At 39.4% G+C, this 21,544-nt stretch overlaps 2 protein-coding genes across 5 annotated transcripts in view; both read right to left on the bottom strand.

Annotated features, from left to right (window-relative positions):
* Positions 1-14,318, bottom strand: part of tmprss2 (transmembrane serine protease 2) — a 14,967-nt gene extending 649 nt beyond the window's left edge. The window contains exons 1-14 of one of the 3 annotated variants that reach the window (XM_086013234.1): positions 14,217-14,318; positions 13,943-13,994; positions 13,568-13,760; positions 10,598-10,690; positions 8,092-8,208; positions 7,875-8,004; positions 6,819-6,935; positions 5,848-5,888; positions 2,815-2,986; positions 2,490-2,662; positions 2,315-2,410; positions 1,653-1,795; positions 1,417-1,569; positions 1-83 (exon numbers count right to left, since the gene is read on the bottom strand). The exon at positions 1-83 is cut by the window's left edge and continues 649 nt beyond it. In XM_086013234.1, coding sequence (XP_085869360.1) covers positions 75-83; positions 1,417-1,569; positions 1,653-1,795; positions 2,315-2,410; positions 2,490-2,662; positions 2,815-2,986; positions 5,848-5,888; positions 6,819-6,935; positions 7,875-8,004; positions 8,092-8,208; positions 10,598-10,690; positions 13,568-13,760; positions 13,943-13,957 — 1,452 coding nt within the window. In that variant the 5' untranslated portion in view covers positions 13,958-13,994; positions 14,217-14,318 and the 3' untranslated portion in view covers positions 1-74. Of the gene's footprint in view, positions 84-1,407; positions 1,570-1,652; positions 1,796-2,314; positions 2,411-2,489; positions 2,663-2,814; positions 2,987-5,847; positions 5,889-6,818; positions 6,936-7,874; positions 8,005-8,091; positions 8,209-10,597; positions 10,691-13,567; positions 13,761-13,942; positions 13,995-14,119; positions 14,188-14,216 lie in introns of those variants that run through there. The other 2 variants (XM_086013236.1, XM_086013235.1) reach the window with 2 other exon arrangements.
* A 2,044-nt stretch (positions 14,319-16,362) lies between these two features.
* On the bottom strand, positions 16,363-20,992 carry acat1 (acetyl-CoA acetyltransferase 1). 2 transcript variants are annotated; one of them, XM_086012547.1, is made up of 12 exons: positions 20,524-20,795; positions 20,367-20,414; positions 20,166-20,283; positions 19,748-19,843; positions 18,823-18,923; positions 18,321-18,464; positions 17,968-18,118; positions 17,769-17,864; positions 17,579-17,692; positions 17,212-17,276; positions 16,936-17,093; positions 16,363-16,768 (listed from the first exon to the last, which is right to left on the bottom strand). In XM_086012547.1, exons 3-12 carry the CDS (start codon positions 20,248-20,250, stop codon positions 16,648-16,650), a joined length of 1,131 nt encoding a protein of 376 aa, XP_085868673.1. In that variant the 5' UTR covers positions 20,251-20,283; positions 20,367-20,414; positions 20,524-20,795; the 3' UTR covers positions 16,363-16,647. The 2 variants fall into 2 exon arrangements, with proteins under 2 accessions (XP_085868673.1, XP_085868672.1); XM_086012546.1 differs by lacking the exon at positions 20,524-20,795 and adding an exon at positions 20,852-20,992 and having other exon boundaries at positions 16,364-16,768.
* Between the last annotated feature and the right edge of the window lie 552 nt (positions 20,993-21,544).

The raw sequence follows: 21,544 nt of genomic DNA, 5'->3' as shown, positions 1-21,544 counted from the left end.
CCAAAGTGCAAAGTTGTATTAATTAGGAACGCCAAGCAAGGGATGAGTTGTGTTACTGTTCACCAGTATTTCCATCACTCAGTCTGTTGAAGAGAGAACAAAGAAATGTAAAAATTAAGGTTCAATAACGATATTATTCCCTTCTAATCCAGTTGGTATCAGGAATCCTACTTTCCCAGTTTATTCACTAAACTTAGCTCATAGCTATATCTGTCCGTTTACATTGGTTCAAATCACATCTGAGTAAAAGTTTGTTTTGCTTGTTTGTTTCATGAGCTTTGGTATAAAAGCTCATCATCATTTCATAATCATCCCAATTAGAAACCTGCCAGCAAGAAATCAAAGTAGTGTAGAAAAGTAGGGCTAACTGTCTGGAATGTATTGAGTCACACTGGCACAAAGTTGCCTCGTCTGCAACTCATCCAACAATTTGGTAAAATAAAATAGTCTGCTCTCGGTTTAGAAACTCTAACCCTAACCCTAACCCTAGGCTTTCATTAGTGCCTAACAGAGCTGGGCATACCGCCTAAGTGACGGACCGGTCTGCCTATCCGCCTAGGACGGACGCCCATTTTGTAGACGATAAACAATAAATGGGAAATATTAATAAAATTTAAAAACAAATTACAAATTTAAAAAATCAAGCATAAACAGAAGCGGATTTTCGCCCGTCCATGTAATCGTCTATTTTTGCGAATGGGCGTAATGATGTAACACAAAATAATCGCATAATAGCGCTCTATCTGGTCAAATATGACAGGTTTTTTTGGCGGGGGGGATTAGACAGATAGATGGATCAAAATTGTGCGGTAGTTGGTCGCAGTTTGTAGTCGGAAACGCGAACGGAAGCCTGTTGAAAATCATAGGTAGACCGGCCCATAGGCGGGTACTATTTTTTCCGGCCGCACAAATGGATTGCGGAAAGGTACACTGGCCGTAGGCGGAAGGCGATAAACAGACCGCAATTTTTTTGCCAAATGCCCAGCTCTGGTGCCTATATTTGTACCTAAGGATACGTTTAGTGAGTTTACTATATATTACATGTTGCCATTTCCCTTCCATTTGATTTTTTTAAAGGGCAGTCAAGTCAAAAATTGTTCCTTCAAATAATGTTTTAAACATGGCATTCTGGTTAAGATTGTGTTTATGGAATATCAATCAAACAGCCTGAGATGGATGGGGTTGATTTTGCTGCTTAATTCATATTCCATAAACACAATATTAATCTGAATGCCGTGTGTTGACCTAGTAGGGCCGCATAGAGCATATTATTGCATCCTCTTTGACTTGACTTCCCTTTTAACTTGTAACAAAAATTCCATAGAATCTAATTTAATTGCAGAAAAAATATTCGCTTGCTAATTATGTACAAGGCTTCAAGGCTAAATCAATTACTGCTGCATTCAGTCACTGTACCTGCATCTTCCAATATATCCAGTCAAGAAAGTAGGTTACATTGCCGTAGACCCCTGGCTTGTTCTTCAGAGCACATTCAATCCCCCAGCTAGTGTCTCCTGCCAGCCACCACACGTCTGCCTCTTTGACCACCAAGGGCCCTCCACTGTCACCCTGCAGCATACATGAGTTATGCAACAACATGTCAAGTCCGTGTGGGAGTGTGTCAGTGACAAAGGCGGCAAAGCCAAACTCACCTGACATGAATCGACGCCTCCGCTTAGTTTGCCAGCACAAATCATCGATTCTGTAACTGCCCCATTTAATATTGCACGTTTGTTACACTCCTCTCTGCTGTAAATTGTCACCTCGGCTTGATTGAGTTTGTCTGGGGATGGGCCTGAGGAAAATTAAAGCATCCGCTTTAATGTACTGTATCTTGGCCCATCCAGGGTTGAAGGCACACACTCTCTCTCTCTCTCTTGGTACAAACAGACAGCAAATGTCGTCTCTCTCTCTCTCTCTCTCTCTCTCTCTCCTGAATTGTTTGATTAAAAATTACATAAACCAGTGAGTGAATTTAATTTAATTCACTAAAAAACTCAGAATTCAGAGAAATCCTATTAAAATGTGTTTTCAAATAAAAGTAGCCTATTACTTGTCAAATAATCACATTATTATAACATATTACCGTGGCCACCACCAGACATTGCCACGTGAGCATGTTTAAAATAGTAGAATAGCACAGAGAGCAACCAAGTATCTTCCTGCGCAATTCTTGCATAGTGTAAAAAAATATTTTATCTTAGTCCTATGATTCATTTCATTTCTAACTAATACAAACGAATTCCGCTCAAATGAAACATCTAAAAAAAAATAATCTAAAATCTATTTTTCTCAGTGAAGAACTTTGTCTTACCAGATGATCGCAAAGCTCCCCAACCTGTAATCCATGCTGGATGTCCATCTGAGAATTCCATGCCGAGGTTTGGCAAGCACACTGGCTTTACCCTCTCTGTTGGATCAACAATTCATTTTGTCATGTACTGAAATGAATTGGGCAAATCAAGCAAGAATCATGTTGTTGTATTTACTTGAAAATGTCAAAGGTCTTGTAAGCTTCAGAAGCGCGATGTCATTGTCATTCGTTTCTGAGTCATACTTCTCATGACTGATGATTTTATGAACTTTGTGGCCGTACTCAAAGCTCATTTGAAACAAGCTTATGTCGCCAGAGTACACAGTCCACTTTGATGGTTTGGAGAACCTGCAATTTCAATTTGAATTGGGCTTTTTTTAAATTTCCATTTATTCAGAATGTAATGTACTTGCACAGGTATTGTCAAATATGGCAAAGACTTGAACTTTCAAACAAAACAGAACTATACATTCGAGAGACAAAAGATCGTAAGAACTCACCTTTGGAAGCAGTGCGCAGCAGATACAATCCAGTGTGGGCTTATAATGGAGCCTCCACAAATGTGTCTTTGACCAGAAATCTGGAGACTGACTTGCCATGGCCAGACTCCATTTGAAGCCTCCGTACCCCCTACAATGCGACTGTTGGGGGATGCAAAAGTCTCCCCACAATCTGAAGACAGAAAATAATGTAATCATTTCTTTAACTGGTCAGTGTTTTTGTATCAGGCATAGGCAAATTCAAACAGTACTTTTGCCCAAGGATAGGAATACCCAGTATTGGAAACAAATGGCCCTATTTTGGTAGACTGGGTGTATTATTTAAAGAGCCATTCACACCTCCTTGGGCTGTCACCTTATCGTGGTGGAGGAGTTTGTGTGTCCCACTGACCTTAGAAGCTAAATTGTTGGGAACTTTATGTGCCTGGTAGGGTCAACCCGGGAAAATCTTAGGGGAGGGCCAAGACAATGAACAGAACCCCCAAAGACAAAGCACGTCACCTAGCTGGAGCTAGGGCCCAATGGTAAGCACCTGGCACGCTCCTGACCAGGTCTATCCCGAAGAGGGAACTTGGGTCCCCCTCCCTATGGGCTCACCACCTGTGGGAGTGACCAAGGGGGTCGGGTGCCAAAAAGCTGGGACTTTGCGGTCTGATCCATGGCTATAGAAGTTGGCTCTAGGGTCAAGAAACGTCACCTATCTGGCAGGGGAGTAACCTGAGCTGGTGTACAAAGTACAATGCTAAGAGGTTCTAGCTAGATATAGTCGGCCTTGTCTTGATGCACAACTTTGATTCTGGAACCAGTGATCTTGAAAGGGTTGGACTTTACCCCACTCTGGACTTACCACGTTGAGGTTGGCAATTTGGAGCTATGGGCGTAAGGTGGTCAGTTCCTGTTGTGGCGGTATTTCCAGAACCCGTTGAAAGACACAACGGTGGGGGATGCCGTCAACCTGAAGGAGTTTACCGGTGCTTTTTGACCTGAACAGTTGTTGCAAGCTAAGCACAATGCCAATATGGTGGCCACTGACGCAAAATCTGAGTCGTGGGTGGAGGTCGGTGAGGCTATATAGAATAACTTTCAGATGATTTCAAGGAAATTCTGATCCATCATCCGGCATGTCAGAAGGGGGAAGCAGTACACCATTAGCAAAGTGTATAGTGGGTATAGTGCACTGTAGACCTCGATTTGGGACATTGTGATTCAATCGGGAGGTTGGCTCTCTTTTTTCTGCGGTTGAGGTCACCGAGGTGGTTAAAAAGTGCCTTGTTGGAGGATGAGATCGGCTTAGAGTTCCTAAAGGCTCTGGATGTTATGAGGCTGTCCTGGATGAAATGCCATCGTGTACAGCGCCTGGGTATTAGTCTATCAGAGGTGGTGGTATCCCATTAGAAAGAGGGGACCAGAGAGTGTGTTCCAGTTACAGGGGGATCACACTCCTTCTTGGTAAGGTATGTTCAGGGGCTCTGGAGAGGAGGGTCCATCAGGAAGTCTAAGTTGAATTTCAGATTCAGAAGGAGCAGTGTGGCTTTTGTCTGGCCAGTGAACCAGCGTTACACCCTCAGCAGGGTCCTTGAGAGTGCATGGGAGTTCGCCCAATCAGTCTACATGTGCTTTGTGGACTTGGAGCAGGTGCTCGACTGTCACTCAGGGGTATTATGTGGTGTACTTTAAGAGCATGGTGTATCGGACCCCATGATATGGGCTGTTCGGTTCCTGTACATCCAGTGTCAGACTTTGGTCCGCACTGCCGACAGTCAGTCATTTTCCTTTCCGATGAGGGTTGGACTACACCAGGGGTGTGCCCTTTGTGTTCAAAACATAAAAAGGATCCAGAAGAAGTGGCGAATACCCAAAACACACCAGATAGACAATGTCTCACGTCTGGCCTGGGAATGCGTCCGGATCACCCTGAAAGAAATGGACTAAGTGGCTGGAGAGAGTCCTCCTGCTTAGACTGTTGCCCCTGCGCCACGACCCCGGATAACTGGACAAAAATGGATGGACGGATAGACAGACGGACGGATTGATGGATGGGTGGATGTGTGGATGGGTGGGTGGATGAAATGGATGGATGAATGGAAAAAGACTGCTTATATAGTTTGAGTTACATTAGCTGGCACTATTAACCTCAGTAGATTAGATGGACATTGCAGCACTAAGTCTGAAACCTGATAGCCTTTTTGGCCCTGATGACTTACCCCTGGAACATGACATGGGTAACACTGGTAGGTTTACAAATGATTTCAGGATCATAAAGGCCCTGATAGACCAAACCGACGTCGGAGGTCGTGAAGCGTCGTGGCGTCTGAATGGGCCATCTGTTTGGTGTAGTGGCCACCGTCGTAGTGTCCTAACCCGTCTGTAAGCGTCTTGGGGGCGTTTACGTATGTTGAATCGGCGTCGCCAGTCTGATTGGCTGTTAGCTAGCACATCAGTGCTCGGAGCACCAACAGAAAGTGACAAATACGGAAAAACAGTGAGCACGCCTCCGCTGCCTTAATCTTCTAACAAGTACAAGAGCGAGGGTTGACAATGTAAGTATTTCACAATACCGTGTCAAGAACCTGATGGTTTACTTCGCGTGGGAGTTCATCGTGAGCAAAGAATATAGCTGAATGCATTGGTTACGTTTTTGTAATCCGCCCCCAGCCAACAGCTTTCCGGTGGGCGTTTTCTAACCATGAGAAATGGTGACTACCGCCGCCGATGGTATGGAAGGGTATTACATCTTATGCATGCGCAGAAGGTACTTTAATGGTCAGCGTCGCTGTCTGTTGTTGCGGTGTATTCCTCCAGCGTGACATGCCGATAGCCAGCCGGACGCCACAGGGGGTAAGCGTCTGTCACTGCTGGCCAGCGTCTTTTTGGTCTATCTAGGCCTTAACACAGATTGCAGGTTCTGCAGATATTTCCTGATATTTGCTTGTGTTACTCATATAATTGATTAATTTATATGTGCTTTTTGGCAACTCATATTAGCGATAGCTAAGTCTTAGAGACATGGAAATAATTAAAGCAGTATCTTACCCATACATCGAAGCCCGACAGATTTCTCTTTGCAACTTTGACTGATGAGAATTAGAAAAAGTATTTCAGTAAACATATAACATATGTATTACATGCAGAGGCGGAGCCATGGGTGGGCCAGGGTGTGCACAAGCTCACCCAGATTGACAGACTGCCCACCCAGTGAGATTCATGATTTTTATGATTATTTGTAATTATTATTAAATTCTTATTAAATTAGCTTTTAATTTGTGTTTTGTTGTTTTTTATTTTTATTGAATATTTAGAATGGCATGATTGTGGTTGTCTTTGGAAGATCTGAACTTCACATTCAGTTTGTCATTTTATTTGAATATATGAGAGAAATATTTAGGCCCACCCAGATTTTTCCAGGCCCACCCATGAGCCACGTTCTGGCTCCGCCTCTGATTACATGTCTGTGTAAAGTATATACATTATATACATACATAAGCATGAAACTAAATATATTCAGAGAAGTGATTTAATTATATAAATAACAGTGTGTACAGTACAGTAAGGTAATGTATGTAATGTACAGTATTATATGTCTGACTTTCTTTTTTCTGCCGTCTTAAGATCAAAGTTTGCAATTCAGCACTGCCTAGTGGGCAAGGCTGACTTTTTTTTATCTTTGGCGTATAAATGGTTGTATGAATTCCGCCCAGTAACAAGTGGCCAACCAAATGTGACATGACATGAAGACAAAAAATAAAAACATAAAAATACCAGAATGTTTGTTAATCCACATTGCTGTGTTGACTAGATAACTACATTTTTCATTCAAGTTTAATAAATCAAAAATAATTTGTGTTGTGTATTCCTGCAACAGCATGCCTTTTGGAGAAATTGGAATGATTTACACAATAAGAGTTGTATAGTACCTGCTGATGGTTTACTAATTTTATGTGACACTGAAAATAAAGTACAAAAATTTCTTTCAACTGTGAATGTGAATGATCTAGTTTCCAAACCTGTAAAAGAGTTGGGACAATATTTTTGATTTATGGTCGCTGCCATGCATCAGCTTCATGAATCCTCTCGAGGCTAAAGAACCTGCGTTTGTTTGCCTGTAGGTTACGTAATCCTGCCTGTGGGCCAAACAAAAGAATACAATCACTGAGCCTGGACAAACATACTTTAACACAAATAACATACATAGCCATTTAGAAACAAATGCTAATTTTCCAGTCACGTTATTTTCAGAAGATGAGGTATAATATCGAGCACAGTTTTAAATCTATTTTTTCCTAGTATGTCAAATCCGATCAATCAGTGTTTATGTAAATGACAATTTATTACATATTTGCTATATCTGGAAGGCCAATTTGACCTCATCAATCCTCAAGATTTGTTATTTTAAGATCTCTACGGAATGACAGGAATATCAGATTTGTTTCGGAATTCTGTATAACCTGATTGTTTTTGGGAACACAGTATTTTGAATTATTCATTTTTCAAAAGAAAAAAATGTCCCAATCCCATTACTGTATATAGAAGCTAATAGTATAATTGTATTTGGTCAAAATGATTTGGAACACAACACACTGTGCTGTAAAACATCCAACGGTTTTAATGGTTAAATTATCTTACGTCACAATGAACGGATGGCATTTAGGTCACATATTTGAACTAAAACGTGAGTTTTACTAGCCCAGTAAAATTTTAACATATCTTCATAAGATGCTCAAATGAGTACAAATCCAATACTTATATATTAATCAAAAACAAAAACAAAAGTTGCCACACAAAGAATCTAGGGATTGTGGGAGGCTGTCTAGGGTAGTGACAATGTATCATAGAAAAAGGATGTATTTGTGAGCTCCCTGTACATTTGAAGGACCTTTCCAATTGTGAGGGACCTTTCTTGCTGAGTTATGATGTAATGGGCCTTAAATGTCCCTGAAAGTGGGACACATCTTAGGTGTCAGGGGAAAAATAAATGCTTGCCTTACAAGTGTGGCATTGAAACCCACATAAAACTCCACTGAAAAACAGGGAGCAAATTTGTATATAGGAGAAATGTTTACCTCTTGTAACCCATCTGCTCGCACACAGCTTTCCCCAAATTGTCATTCCATGTGTCACCACATACAGGTAACCACGATTGGCTGTGTGATGAGTAACTCTCCAATATGAAGTTGCTTCCATGAAGGCGAACTGTTAAATAAAAAGAATATCACTGATCCAAACAAAGCCAATGCACGGTTTGCGTGTCCAAGACTGAAAGGATTTAAACGTTTTTACAGCAGTGGGATTCATCCTCGCCATGTGAACAGTCTGTGACTCCATCACACCACTGGGAGGTGCGTAAACACTTCACACTGTACCTGCATGACTTGCCCAGTGCACACTGGTAGTACACTGCAAACACACAAATAAAGATATGAATACACACAAAATCTTCTGAGAGAGGAATTACCATAAAATTCAGTCAATTGAGTACATGTACACGTAAGCCACATCCACTAAGTCTAAAAAAAAGAAATAAAACAAAACCTGAATTTGTTTCACAAAAGGTTGATAAGCCACATATAGTAAGGTGACAGTAGTGTGACAGGTAGAGGTGATTGGCGACATCAAGAAGTAGAGCGTTGGCAAACTAAAACAAAGCTAAACTCCAGCAGTTTTATTTTTTTTCCCCACAGTCTGTGATTATTTTTGGCTGATCTATTTGTTGTGGGTTACTGCTGTTCATAATTAAGTGACAGTTGTTTAATCGTTTAGCATGACCGCAGTAGCTATGCCGTTTACCAGTATAGGCTATTGTATGTTAGCATAACACGAGCAGACTTATGTTCAACTAATGATAATGACAGTGATGCTGTCAGGTTATCATGGAGGAGGACCCAAATGCAGGAGGCAAAATGGTGTGCAATATAAAACAAAAGACAAACAAGGTGCTGGGATAATACCAAACCAAGGAAAATGTTGAAGTCCTAAAAAAAAACAACAAGGACCAAAACAAACTAAACAAACACTAGGACTATGACTCAACTGGACTTGACTTCGACAAGACAAGACAAACGAACCAACAAAGACTGAAAGAAAGCTGGGAACTAGATACAGACAAGTTGACGATACAACGAGGAACACCTGGACAAGACACAGAGGGTCGTAGGAAGCTGCTTGGCTAACACAAGGGACCGGGATGACAAGCACAGGTGGACTCAATAACTTAACGAGAGACAGACAAAGGAACACAAGGAAAAACATGAAACTACAGTCAAAAACCAAACTCAAAACACAGACCATGACAGATGCTGTGTTGAAAGTACAGTACCTTAATGAACATATCACTGTGAGGCGGAACCCTCCTATGTCTGAGTTTGTTCAATTTAATTCATTAAAAAAAAAACATTAATCATAAATCTATACTATTGTTCAGTCCTTCACATGCTCTCTTTGACAGTGCAATGTTAATGACTCAACAAACTGTTTTTGCTGTTTTTTGGGCTCCTGAAAGTGATGGTGCTAGAGATGCGAGGATCCCGCCCAATGCCAGCGAAACGCCAGATAAATAGCTCAAAGCAAGAACATTCTCTCTCATTTACAGAAGTGTTAGCTATCTTCCAAAGTAAACACTGCGCGCCCTATTTTGGTAGACTGGCACCCGTGCGCTCGGTGTAACTTGATTTTCGTGCCAGCGCAAGTCAAGTCTACCATATTTGGGCCGTGTTGCGCCTCTCTGGACATTTTGGCGCACGGAGTTGCCTCGCCTCCGACTCATCCGACAAATTGGTTACAGAAAGTAGTCCGCGCTAGGTGTAAAAACGGTCACATTGTAATTTTCGTGCCGGGACAATGGTCTAGTTTAGTGTGTTTGGGAATTTGGTAGCTGCGCTATGCCTCACTTGCGTATTCCTGCCGCGCCCCCTAGCGCATCTACATACTTGGTTCCAAACAGTAGACTAGATTTCACACTCGGACGCATGATCGGGTGTGAAAGGTCTCCCATTGCCTGTCACATGCGCGCCCGACTACATCATCCACAAAGGAGATTTTGAAGTTTACCTGCCAGTGTCATGCACAGACTCAGCGGGTCTATTTCTGTTCCCGCAATGTCAAACGTGGTGTCCTCGGGTGTGCTGCAACCACCAAGATTTTGATGCAAATGAGGGATGCAGTTAGGATTGGCTGGGAAAAACTACTTCCATTCCACAAAGGCGCAAACGCCCCGTTATGCCCAATTCTACCTGTCCAAAGTCTAGCAAAATACCAAATGAAAGAACACTGCACCCATGGGCACAATTAGACTGTGCTTTGCGCTAGACATGCAAATTTGATTTAAAATGTGAACAGTTAACACTAGTACAGTGAACACGTCTAAACTCTCTGAAACATAAACACAATTTTGGTGGCTTGAAGAGAAGCTCAGATTACATCAGGGGTCACCAAGTCCGGTCCTCAAGGGCACCTATCCTGCATGTTTTCCATCTCTCCCCGCTGCAACACACCTGATTAAAATGATCTGTATCGTTATCAGGCTTCTGAAAAGCTGGCTGATGAGCTGATCATTTCAATCAGGGGTGTTGCAGCACGGAGAGATGGGAAACATTCAGGATCCTTGAGGACCGGACTTGGTGACCCCTGGACTAGATGAACATGTGACGCTCCTGGGTTCCGGAAAAACCTGAAACTGAAGTTGTATCTTTGCTTAAGAATTTGAGGTTGAAGCTGGGAATGGGAGGTGGGGATGGGTGGGATGGGTAGTTACGGCTTACAGTTCAAATGGAAATAAACTGTGACTTACGGAAGTACCACAATAAGAGTGTGAGCATCACCAAGACAATAAAAACACATATGGATGCACACAGGATACGTTTCCATGGACACCTCTTTCTTCCTGTAAGGACAAAACAGACTTTGTGTTAAGTCAGTATGTAAACATCAGCTGCTTTGACGAGACAAGGTAAATGCAGTTACATAAAAATGTAAATTGCAAGCCCTTAAAGTGGAAGTCAACGCAAACATTTTTTTTTTCAGGGATTTTTGTTTTATACAAGCACAACTGGTTGAAACAGGGCATTCAGATAAATATTGCGTTTGTGGTATACGTGTTAATCCACTTGTTTTTAACCATCTCTGGGGCCGCCATTTTGTCTTCTGTCAACCGAAAACATCACAACGGCTCACAATGACCAATCACGGCTCAGATTCAGAAAACAGATCAGTCGTGATTGGTCGTTGTGAGCAGTTGTGATGTCATTTTCAGTCGACAGAAGACAAAATGGCTGCCCCCGGAGATGGCTAAAAACGAGTGCATTTTGCTGCTTAACTTATAGTCCACAAACGCAAAATGAATCAGAATGAGGTGTTTCAACTAGTGGGCTTGCTGGGAACATATTCTTGAAAAAAATATGTTTGGGTTGACTTCCGCTTTAAACTATACATACTGCAGTTTCACCTACACTTTAGACAGCGTGGCATGCAGAATCGCTGCAACAGGGCAGGCAACCCAAGAAATTGGCTAGGGCCCCAAGCTGAGGGAGGCCCCGAGAGACAGCTGACATTAGCCCATATCAATGACAATGCTTAAGATACTGCAACAACAATGTGTTGTGAATTCCCCACATAGGGCCCCTTCCTAGCTGTTGCTGATTGGTGGCTAGTAGGTGGCAATGAGAGACGGCTGATATTGGTCCATATCTACGGAAGTGTGGAACTGTCAGTATGGAGTATTTCTGACGACTAAATACATTTGAACAGATTTGCAAATAACGTATTTGCAAGTATGCTTGAACGTATTTAAATACGCTGGAACAATATGTTTGAACGTACTTGTAGGCTAAATGCTAAAAACTTAGCTGAATGTAAATCATGCACTGGGGAGATAATAAATCATGAAAATTATGAATAAATAGTTTAATTAATTAATTTCCGAATGTATTGGTATAATGTAGGCCAAATGCTATAAAAAAGGACCGTTATTTTGTTATTTTAGTTAGCAAAAAATGCCACCCTGAAATCATGCACTGCTGAAATAATAATAAATCATTAAAAAAAAAAAAAAAAAAAATTGTTAAGTTTGCAAGTAATGCTTAAGTTTGGAATGTATTCGTATAATGCAGGCCAAATGTAAAAAAAAATACATTATTTTTTTTGGTTGCACACATGCATGAGCAAATCGATAACGTGAGAAAAAAATGCCAAACAGAAATCATGCACCGCAGACATAACAAATCATAAAAATTACGAATAAAGACTTCATTTATGAACATATTGGTATAATGTAGGCCAAATGCTTTAAAAAATGCATTTTTGGGCAGTTAAGTTATTTGTTACTCATTTGCATCAATTACACCAGTCAACAGAAAATTTTAATCAGAGATGGCTAAATGGGTCCCTACATGTATTTCTGACACTGATTTAAGAAATCTCTTAACTTTTTTCTAGCACACAGTTTGGCCTCTAAAAACTTGCGCAATATCAATTTTACCATGCTTGTACCGGTAATTTATAGCTATAACGTTTCAGGAAAAAAATCCACTTTTGCGGAAATTAACCTATATTTCATAAATACTGTATTACTAAATGTATTACTACATTACAATCGGTGTTATTATTATTATTATCATCATCATCATCATCAATATGAAAACATGATGTGCTCAAGAAAAAACGAGGGCAGATTCGGAATCAGTGCAAAAAAAATTTATGTAGAAAAGTTTACTTGCATCTCTGATTAAAAAAAATGTTGTAAAAATGTGTTGACTAGTTTTATTTAATAAAAGATAGTTTTGTTTATCCATTGTTCTGATTTTTTTTTTTTTTTTTTGGGGCGGGGGGTGCCTCCATGGTTCTTGAATGGGGCCACGGGGTATCTAGAAATGCCCCTGAGTGCGTGTGCTGCAGAGTAGGAACATCATATATTTGTTACTGGGGAAATGAAAAGGGGAATCACAGTTACCGATTACAGTAGACTCTTGCTATGGGGGATAAAGATCAAGCCGACCACAAACAGCAAAAATCTGCAACTTATTGAACGTACCCTCAAGGTGTGAATTGTCTATATTAATTATATAAACCATAAATATATCACAAACCATATATACCCTGACCGTACCTAAAACACTTAGAAAGAGGCTCATAGCATTTAAAACGCTTACAAACATACTGCAGACATTTTGCCAAGAAAATTCTGACTTGTAAAAAAAACTAATACATAAAAAAATACAAATGAATTATTTTTTAAAAAATGCTAATATATATGGATGTATAGAATTATACAAATAAAAGGTTACAGGGGATGGGTTAAAAAAAAAAATCCACAAAGAAGTGGATATGTGAATTCTGAACTGCCAATACATGAGGAAGTCTGACCAAGGCCATAGGATAGCATATTTTAAAGCCCGGGACTTGTCTGCTTCTCCTTATATTAACAGAACAAATATATACTGTACATTTCTTTGACTTCTGACCTCAGACAACTACATGACTACGTTGTATTAGATTTTTAATGTAGATCTCTATAAAGGTAATTTACAATACTAACAACCATAATAAGAACTTAAACAGGACACATATGTTCTATAGTACTATTTGTTTAATGGAGAAAGGTAATGGTAATGATGAACATTTTATGTTATTAAATATAATGAAAGAAAAGAATTAAAAAAAAAAAAAACAGCAGACTTACTACATACTAAATCACATATGAAGGGAGCAGGTTAGCAAAGGCTTCTGAAACAAAACAGTGTATAAGCCAATATTTAGTGACTACCTTTGTTTTCTGTAGCATCTTGTGGCGTAGCAGGTGCCGTAGTCTGGTGGGTGTTGATAGGTTTGGGAGCAAAGACGACATAGCTTGGAGTCGGGTGAGGGAGAGTAGGATAGAACCCTTGCTGTGGGGCAAAAGGCGGGGGTCTACCGTCTTCATGCTGAAAGCCTTTGTTATCATAAGTGGAACCATTTGCCTGAGGAAGAGACAAGAAAAAAATTAAAACATTTCATGGTTGTACAGTAGTTTTGAGAGGCTAAAGAGAATCAGTCCAGAATGGCTACATTTTCATTCAGTGTTATTAGGATTGTTTTAAATAGGAAGCAGATGAAACTGCATAAAAAACAGTACTAAAAATAGCTTTTTAAAAATACCTACCTGGTTAATATTCATGGTGAAACTGGTCACACGGCTTGTTAATTAAGGACGTCTGTAAATCGACAATAATTAGTGGCATGTAATCAAACATGGTTTAAATGTAGACTCAATGTATTAAGAAAAATTTCACACATGATATGTCATACACAATAGGGAAAAAGAAATCCAATATCTTACAAGCTTGTTTGAGATCAGCTTCACTTAACAAAACGTTCAAGGTTTGTATTAGCGAAGTAAACTGGCACACATATTGAAGCATATTCATCAGACGTACCTTGCAATCTTAATTTCTCCAGCACTCAGTTTTTCTGTGTCCTTTCACATTTGTTCTGTCTCATACAGCCCACAGCAAGTAATCAACAGCCATGACCACACCTTCTTTTTTTCACTGTGTGCACAAGCCAGCCTGTTGTTAGTCTCTTCATTCATATGTCTCTTCAAAAATGGCATGAGCAAACAATATTGAGGCCAGCTATTGATAGATCTAATTCTCGGATTAGAATGCAGAATACCAGTGAGATTAATAGAGTCAATTTCTTTAGTTATCAGTTAAAATCCATTCATTCCCGCATTTGACATTTATACAGTTCTGGTTTTGTTAATCCACGTATAGGTCACCAAACAAGTGTCCTACTTTCACTAAATAATCAAACAAAATTAAATTTACAAAATTAAATCAGTAACGTCCAAACAATTGGGAAAGTCAGCTATGAAAATACTTGTGGCCAAAGGACTAAAACCCAGTTAATATTTAGCTTAATGTTTGACTGTGTTGTCCGGCAGAAAAAGGAAAAGAATGAGACACGAAACTCTTCCAGTAAGAGCCTAAGGAACATTATGTTCTTTTTGCTAATATCAACTCAACACTTCCAATCTCCATTTTACTAAACAAACAACACATACAGTACTTGGAAGACAAGTCTTTTTTTTTTTTTTTTTAAATCATTGACAAAAGAAGTGAAAACCTAGTTAGCAAATTGTAGTTACAAAATAAGACACTTTTTTTTTCCTCTTGGGATTCAGCTTTTAATATTAAATACCTGTATATACCGGTACTGTAAGTTTAGCTATCTGTACTTTGAGTATTTATTTTCTGGTGACTTTTTAGTTTTATTTTCTACATTTGAAAACAAACAGATCTGTACTTTCTACACCGTACTTTGTCAGAACATTCTGGTTGCATTGTTCAACATCCACGGTGACGACGCGACGTAAAAAAGTTAAGGTAAAAGTAAAAGTCAATCACAGCTAAGATCTTGACTTATTCAAATCTTGGGGACTTCTAAGGCAGAAAAAAGAGGCACAGCAGCGTGAAGGAACGTGAACAAGGGAACATTAACAATAATGGCAACTGATACGGAGAAGCAAGACATTCCTCATCCATGGCCTTTTTTGAGAGAATTGTTTGACGATGTCGGCTCAAAGAATGATTCTCAACAAATGTCTTGTTTTTTGCCAGCGGAAACTTCTGGATTAAAAAATTATCTTATCTGAAAAAAACGTCTTACTGTATATCATTAGCTATATTAGTGTGTTTGTGTGTGTGTGTGGGGGGGGGGGGGGTCTGGGGGTGGTCAGTTTGTGCAAAACTATGTGAACACATTGATGGAATAAAAACTTGAGCCAACTGTTTCTTTTTGATTCTCAGTTCAAGCACTATGATAGCTAATATAAAAAGGTAAAGTTGTAGTTAGTTTTTATTAGTTATCATTTCGTTAGTTAAAGCGGTTATAAGTATGACTAATTTGTAAAAAAAAAAAAAAAAAAAAGTCCCATTACTTTTTCAACTAAAGTCTATTTAAGTGTGTACCCCCCCCCTTCATTACTCTATACAGACAATGTCATATATTCGTTTTTATTTGTAGCCATGGATGAATGTGCTTCAACAAATAGCAACAGCTAAAATATATTTAGCAAATATGTTGTTATGTATGACGTGAAATTTGATCTTGTACCGCTGAAATGACGTCTGAAACAAAATCATGGCAACTAAATGGTACCATCTAGTGGCCAAATACAGTACCCAACATTAATGGGTACAGACGGTACACCACATCTGATTTCTCAATCTATTTTGTATGGCATATAAAATACTCTCGAAAATGCAGGCTATTGATTGCAAATGTAATGTGTCAATATGCAGAGAGAAAATATCTCAAATGTATTTAATGATGTAAAAATAAATACACACCAATGAGCATTGACTAATGCTCTAATTTGAGATGGAAATGACGAATTCAACCGCAAGTGAGTCTAGTCATCTCCAACATTTTGAAAAAAAAACTCATGTTCACTGAGAATTGGATTTTTAAAAAAAAACTTATTTTCACAGTGGATGCACTCACTGGTCTACCCACTTGCAGCAAAAAAGAAAGAAAAAAAGGGGGTGGGGGGGTTGCTTAGTCTCATTTTCACCAAAATCAATACAACATTGCTTTTATAAAACGTATTTATTCAACCATTTCAATTCAGAGTTGAATGTTAACTTATTTTTCCCATCTAATTGTTTAACAAAGGAGTGTAAGATTGGAGTTATGTCATAGGAGTTAAGTCCTTGTTTGCTGTGTAAATAGGCCACCTGCATTTGTGCTTGAAAAAAACTATATTCTTCATCATAAAAGGGGAGCTTAGCAAACAATTTGGATTCTACAAACCCTCACCACACATTTCAAAAAGGGTATTAAAGGAGGTGAAATTTCCATTTTCTAGAACTTCTGGATAATAATAGAAGAGGCTCCACCCCCTCCATTGCAGATACCCGCCAGACCGTACTGGCCAGACTTAAGGTTGTGCACCATATGGCCCACAATTCTTGCTCCAGACATCCTGACAGGTGAGAAAAGGGACATTATTAGGACCTACAAAAAGTTCTTTACCACGTTGACTTTAAGTATGACTGAACTAGACACATTTTAACTCTTAATCGAGCAACAAATTCCTACGGGTAAATTTTTCTCTCTTTTATAATAAATTATTATTATTATCCTGCTTACCCAATGGGGTGTCCGAGCGACACGGCTCCCCCGTGGACATTCACTTTTGCAGGATCAATGTCCAGCATTTTGATGTTGGCCAGAACGACCACACTGAAGGCCTCGTTGATCTCCCACATGGCGATATCATTTTTGGTCAGCCCAGCTGCGTCCAAGACCTAACAGCCAGACAAACAGATGATTTTTGATTTATCAATACATATGGCTTGGGGTTACTGATTTAATGAAGTAATTGGTAATTGTAGGTAACTCAAAATTTAGATTCAGTGTACATACTTTTGGCACAGCGTATGCAGGAGCAATGGGGAAATCAATGGGTGCAACAGCTGCATCGGCAAAAGCTACGTAGCAGAAAGAAAAGACCAAATTGAGAGTTTTGGTTTAAAACAGAAACATGAGACTTGAAGTCCCTTCAAACTCAACTGAGCTCTCATCAGCAACTAACATAAAACAGATACTTGACATACGATACTCAACTTCCTCTGCTCACAATTAGGGAATAAATGTATCATTTTCTGGGCGGTGCTACGAATAAAGTCAAGATCAGTGGGAAAAAAAATCCGTAAAAGTGCAAAGAAGCTTTTGATGATTGAATAAGGTTAAGAGCTTGTCCGAATTACATTTCATCATAAATTGTACTTACATACAATCCTGGCAAGTGGAGTGACATTATGTCTTTTTGCAGCGTCTGCTGTCATTAATACGAGTGCAGCAGCTCCATCGTTCAGAGTGCTGGCATTGGCGGCAGTCACTGTGCCTAAAAAGAACAAACAAAACACACTAACTAAGGCACTTGCCAAACAAATAATGAAGGGAAGACAGATGATAATTACCATTCTCTTTCTGAAACACTGCTTTAAGTTTGGGAACTTTGCTAAAGTCCACCCGCCTCCACTCCTCATCCTCAGACACGACTACATCAGGTTTGCCTGAAAATCATGAGATACTGCATGAGATACATACCGCATGAAAATCTCACAGAGCAAGATTAAAAAAAAAAAAAAAAAAATCACATTCCCCCCCCGCACCAACCTCTTTGTGGGATGCTAACTGGAACGATCTCCTTGGCCAACACTCCTGACTCGTATGCAGCTTTGCTGCGCGTGTACGAGCTGATTGCATAGCTGTCTTGCTCCTCCCTGGTGATGCTGCTTTTCTTCGCGGTGTTCTCTGCACAGTTGCCCTGTTTGGTCAAGACATAAAATATGACCACTCACATTGAATTAAAAGCTGACAGAAAACATGTAAAATTCCCATATGGGGCTAAGAACCTCCATTGACTATGGGAATAATAGTACTTGAATACTGTGCATGCATTCTACTTTTTTTGTTGTTGTCATTTTCCATTGTGCTAGCATTTAAGAGTACCGTAAGTGGACAGTTACCATGTGGAATTTATTGTATACATCAGTGAGTCCGTCCTTCACAATGAGGTCTTCCATTCTAACACCACCGTAGGATGGTGTTTCTCGAGCCATCACGTAAGGCACGTTGGACATGCTCTCCATACCTCCTGCCACCATCACATCCTGAACAATAATTCAAAACACACAATTCAGCATTACAAATCTCTGTTTTTGAGTTTGCTTTCAGAATTAATATTTCCTCTGCTCTACTATGCACAACATACAAATGGGGGCCACTAACTCAAAATTTTCCAATATACACAGACAAAAAAGTTTTTTTTTCCTGACTAATTCTTTCAACGATACAAACATTAGCACGCAACATGAATCTCTAAAGCTAATGTTGAATAAAATGTAGGGGGAAAAAACATTATAATTCACATGAATTCAATCACGGATTAGTCTAATTATGTACACTGAGAGCCGGATACAAAGCTTACTTTTCAAACTTTTCTAATTCACGTCGAGCAAAAAACCCTACCTGGTGTCCACACATTAGACTCTGGGCTGCCATCATGATTGACTTCATCCCAGAGGCACAAACTTTATTGATGGTTGTTGCTGGAGTGCCAAGTGTCAAACCTAAATGTAATACATTGAAAAAAATCATCAACTCTCAAAATCCACCACTGATAACAATTCACAGTTATGTTGGCTGCTGTGCCGTTGCATAGCTTTGTGAAGCTATTACCCGTACAAATGGAATGTTCAGAATTAGCACAGGTGTAATAGTCACCGACCTGGATTATTTTATTATCAGGAGCAGTAGAATTTTTTTTCCCCCTGTGAAACAACTAAACCTTGTTCATTTCAAACTTGCAGCTGGAGATTATTTTCATAACTACTGTCACATTGCATCTGCAATCAGCTGATGGTAGCTTGGAGCAGTGCCACTTGATGCTATTTTTTTAGGGGAAACCTAATACATGGGACAGCTCATCCACCATTAACGACTTCTTTTTATTTGAGCTCGGAGCGGCTGAAAGATAACGACAATGCAACGACAAAGATCAGCTGCACCTCTTTCATGAAACCTCAACACAATGAGATGTGTGGAGAAGATGCTGCTTTCATCCATACATGTAAAACATTACTTAATAGTAAATTGGCTGGCTTTATTTTATTATCCAGTATACTGTGACAACTGACATTTTATAGATATACGAAATGGTATGTGGGATTATACACAACTGAGCTCTTTGACATCAACTCCAGACCCTGCATTTGGAGGCAGATATATGGAGACATCAAGCACGAGGATGGAAATGTGACATTTACAGAATAACACCGCAGTGAAGGGCAAGCAGATGGGGCCGTGCAGTGTAAACTTATTTCTGTGGTTCAGTGAGGGCTTAATGCATACGTTTGCATGGTATACACATTTTCAAATACTGTAAATGTCTCACCTGCTCCAAGTAAGGCTTGTCTGGTGGGAGCCTGTCCTTCTCCTGCTTGGAGTACATTGCCCATGTAAACCTCATTCACGTCTTCAGGATTTATTCCTAAAGTTATATAATGGAATCAAGTAAGATAAAAATATGTTTATGCATGAGAAATGCACAGGTAAAAAAACAAAACAACAACAAAAACAACACAACACAATTTTATTTATATAGCGCATTTCATGACAGCTGGAGCTGTCACAAAGCACTTTACAAACAATAAACAGTCCTTTATAAACAGGTACGCTATATTGAAAACAACAGCTGTAGCTGCTTTTCACAATAACATAAATTGCATTTGATGCCAGATTTATCATTGGATCTGGATAAATATAAAAAATAAAATACATTCCTTCTCTAAAGTGTTTGGAAAAAACTGTACCTGCTTTATCTATTGCTCCCTTTATGGCAACAGAGCCCAGTTTTGTAGCTGGAACGGCCGCCAGACTGCCCTTGAAGGAGCCCATTGGAGTGCGGACTGAACTGACAATGACCACTTCCTGAAACCATCACAATAGATTCTGCGTAAAGTGGACACTTTTAACACGGAGGACGCACATAAATACGCAAGTTCTAAACTTACATTGAGAGATGGACGAGACGTGTAGGTTCTTGACAGGTATTTGTGAATCTAAAAAAGGAGGAATAGTGATGCATAACGCTCCAAATATGAATGAAAGTTCAAAAGCCAGTTGTTGATTTAGTATAAACAGGTTGGCAACGAAATAAAGGACAATCACCGTTATAAGTCAAGTGGGCACAAGTTGAAGTCGACTTAGTTTTATGCTAACAGGTGTCAAATGAATGCCTCGTAATAACAAACAACAATCGGCAGATAGCAAAAAAAACAAAACAAAACAATTCACTTTAAGATATTTAAACCGTCATGCCGTGGGCTACGTGTGAGAATTCATGTTCACAGTCAAGACCGACCGCAATCACAATGAAGTTAGCTAGTTAGCTTAGCCGCTAATGTTTACAACTGCAGGAATCAGTGACACGAGGTGATGCAACATATGACTACAGCCACCCTTGATGTACTGTGATCCTAAACACACCCATACTTACCAAGCGCTTGCATGTTCCAGCTCGTATGGTTAAAAGTCCACTGGATGACATTTTTGAACCCGGCGAGTCGCGACTTCACCTTCAGCTGGTCACTGGCAGCGGAGGGATGCATGCAGCCAATCACAATGAGAGGCGTGTTCCTATGACGTAACCTCCAAATGTGTTTTGTCGTCTTGTTAAACACAATTTCGCCACCTTGAGACTGAGTCGTTATTGTTTTGTTTTGTTTTGTTTTGTTTTGTTTTGTTTTGTTTTGTTTTGTTTTGTTTTGTTTTGTTTTGTTTTGTTTTGTTTTGTTTTGTTTTGTTTTGTTTTGTTTTGTTTTGTTTTGTTTTGTTTTGTTTTGTTTTGTTTTGTTTTGTTTTGTTTTGTTTTGTTTTGTTTTGTTTTGTTTTGTTTTGTTTTGTTTTGTTTTGTTTTGTTTTGTTTTGTTTTGTTTTGTTTTGTTTTGTTTTGTTTTGTTTTGTTTTGTTTTGTTTTGTTTTGTTTTGTTTTGTTTTGTTTTGTTTTGTTTTGTTTTGTTTTGTTTTGTTTTGTTTTGTTTTGTTTTGTTTTGTTTTGTTTTGTTTTGTTTTGTTTTGTTTTGTTTTGTTTTGTTTTGTTTTGTTCAAAAATGTGTTCTAGATCAGAGGGCCCCTATCCAGCATGTTTTAGATGCCTCCCTCCTCCGACATACCTTGATTCAAATGATGA

Source organism: Filicampus tigris, chromosome 17 (assembly GCF_054856515.1).
Source record: "Filicampus tigris isolate MCC_2025a chromosome 17, RoL_Ftig_1.0, whole genome shotgun sequence".
In the NCBI taxonomy this organism is placed as follows: domain Eukaryota; kingdom Metazoa; phylum Chordata; class Actinopteri; order Syngnathiformes; family Syngnathidae; genus Filicampus; species Filicampus tigris.
The sequence above is the reverse complement of the archived record's forward strand: the minus strand, read 5'-3'. Positions and strand labels throughout refer to the sequence as shown.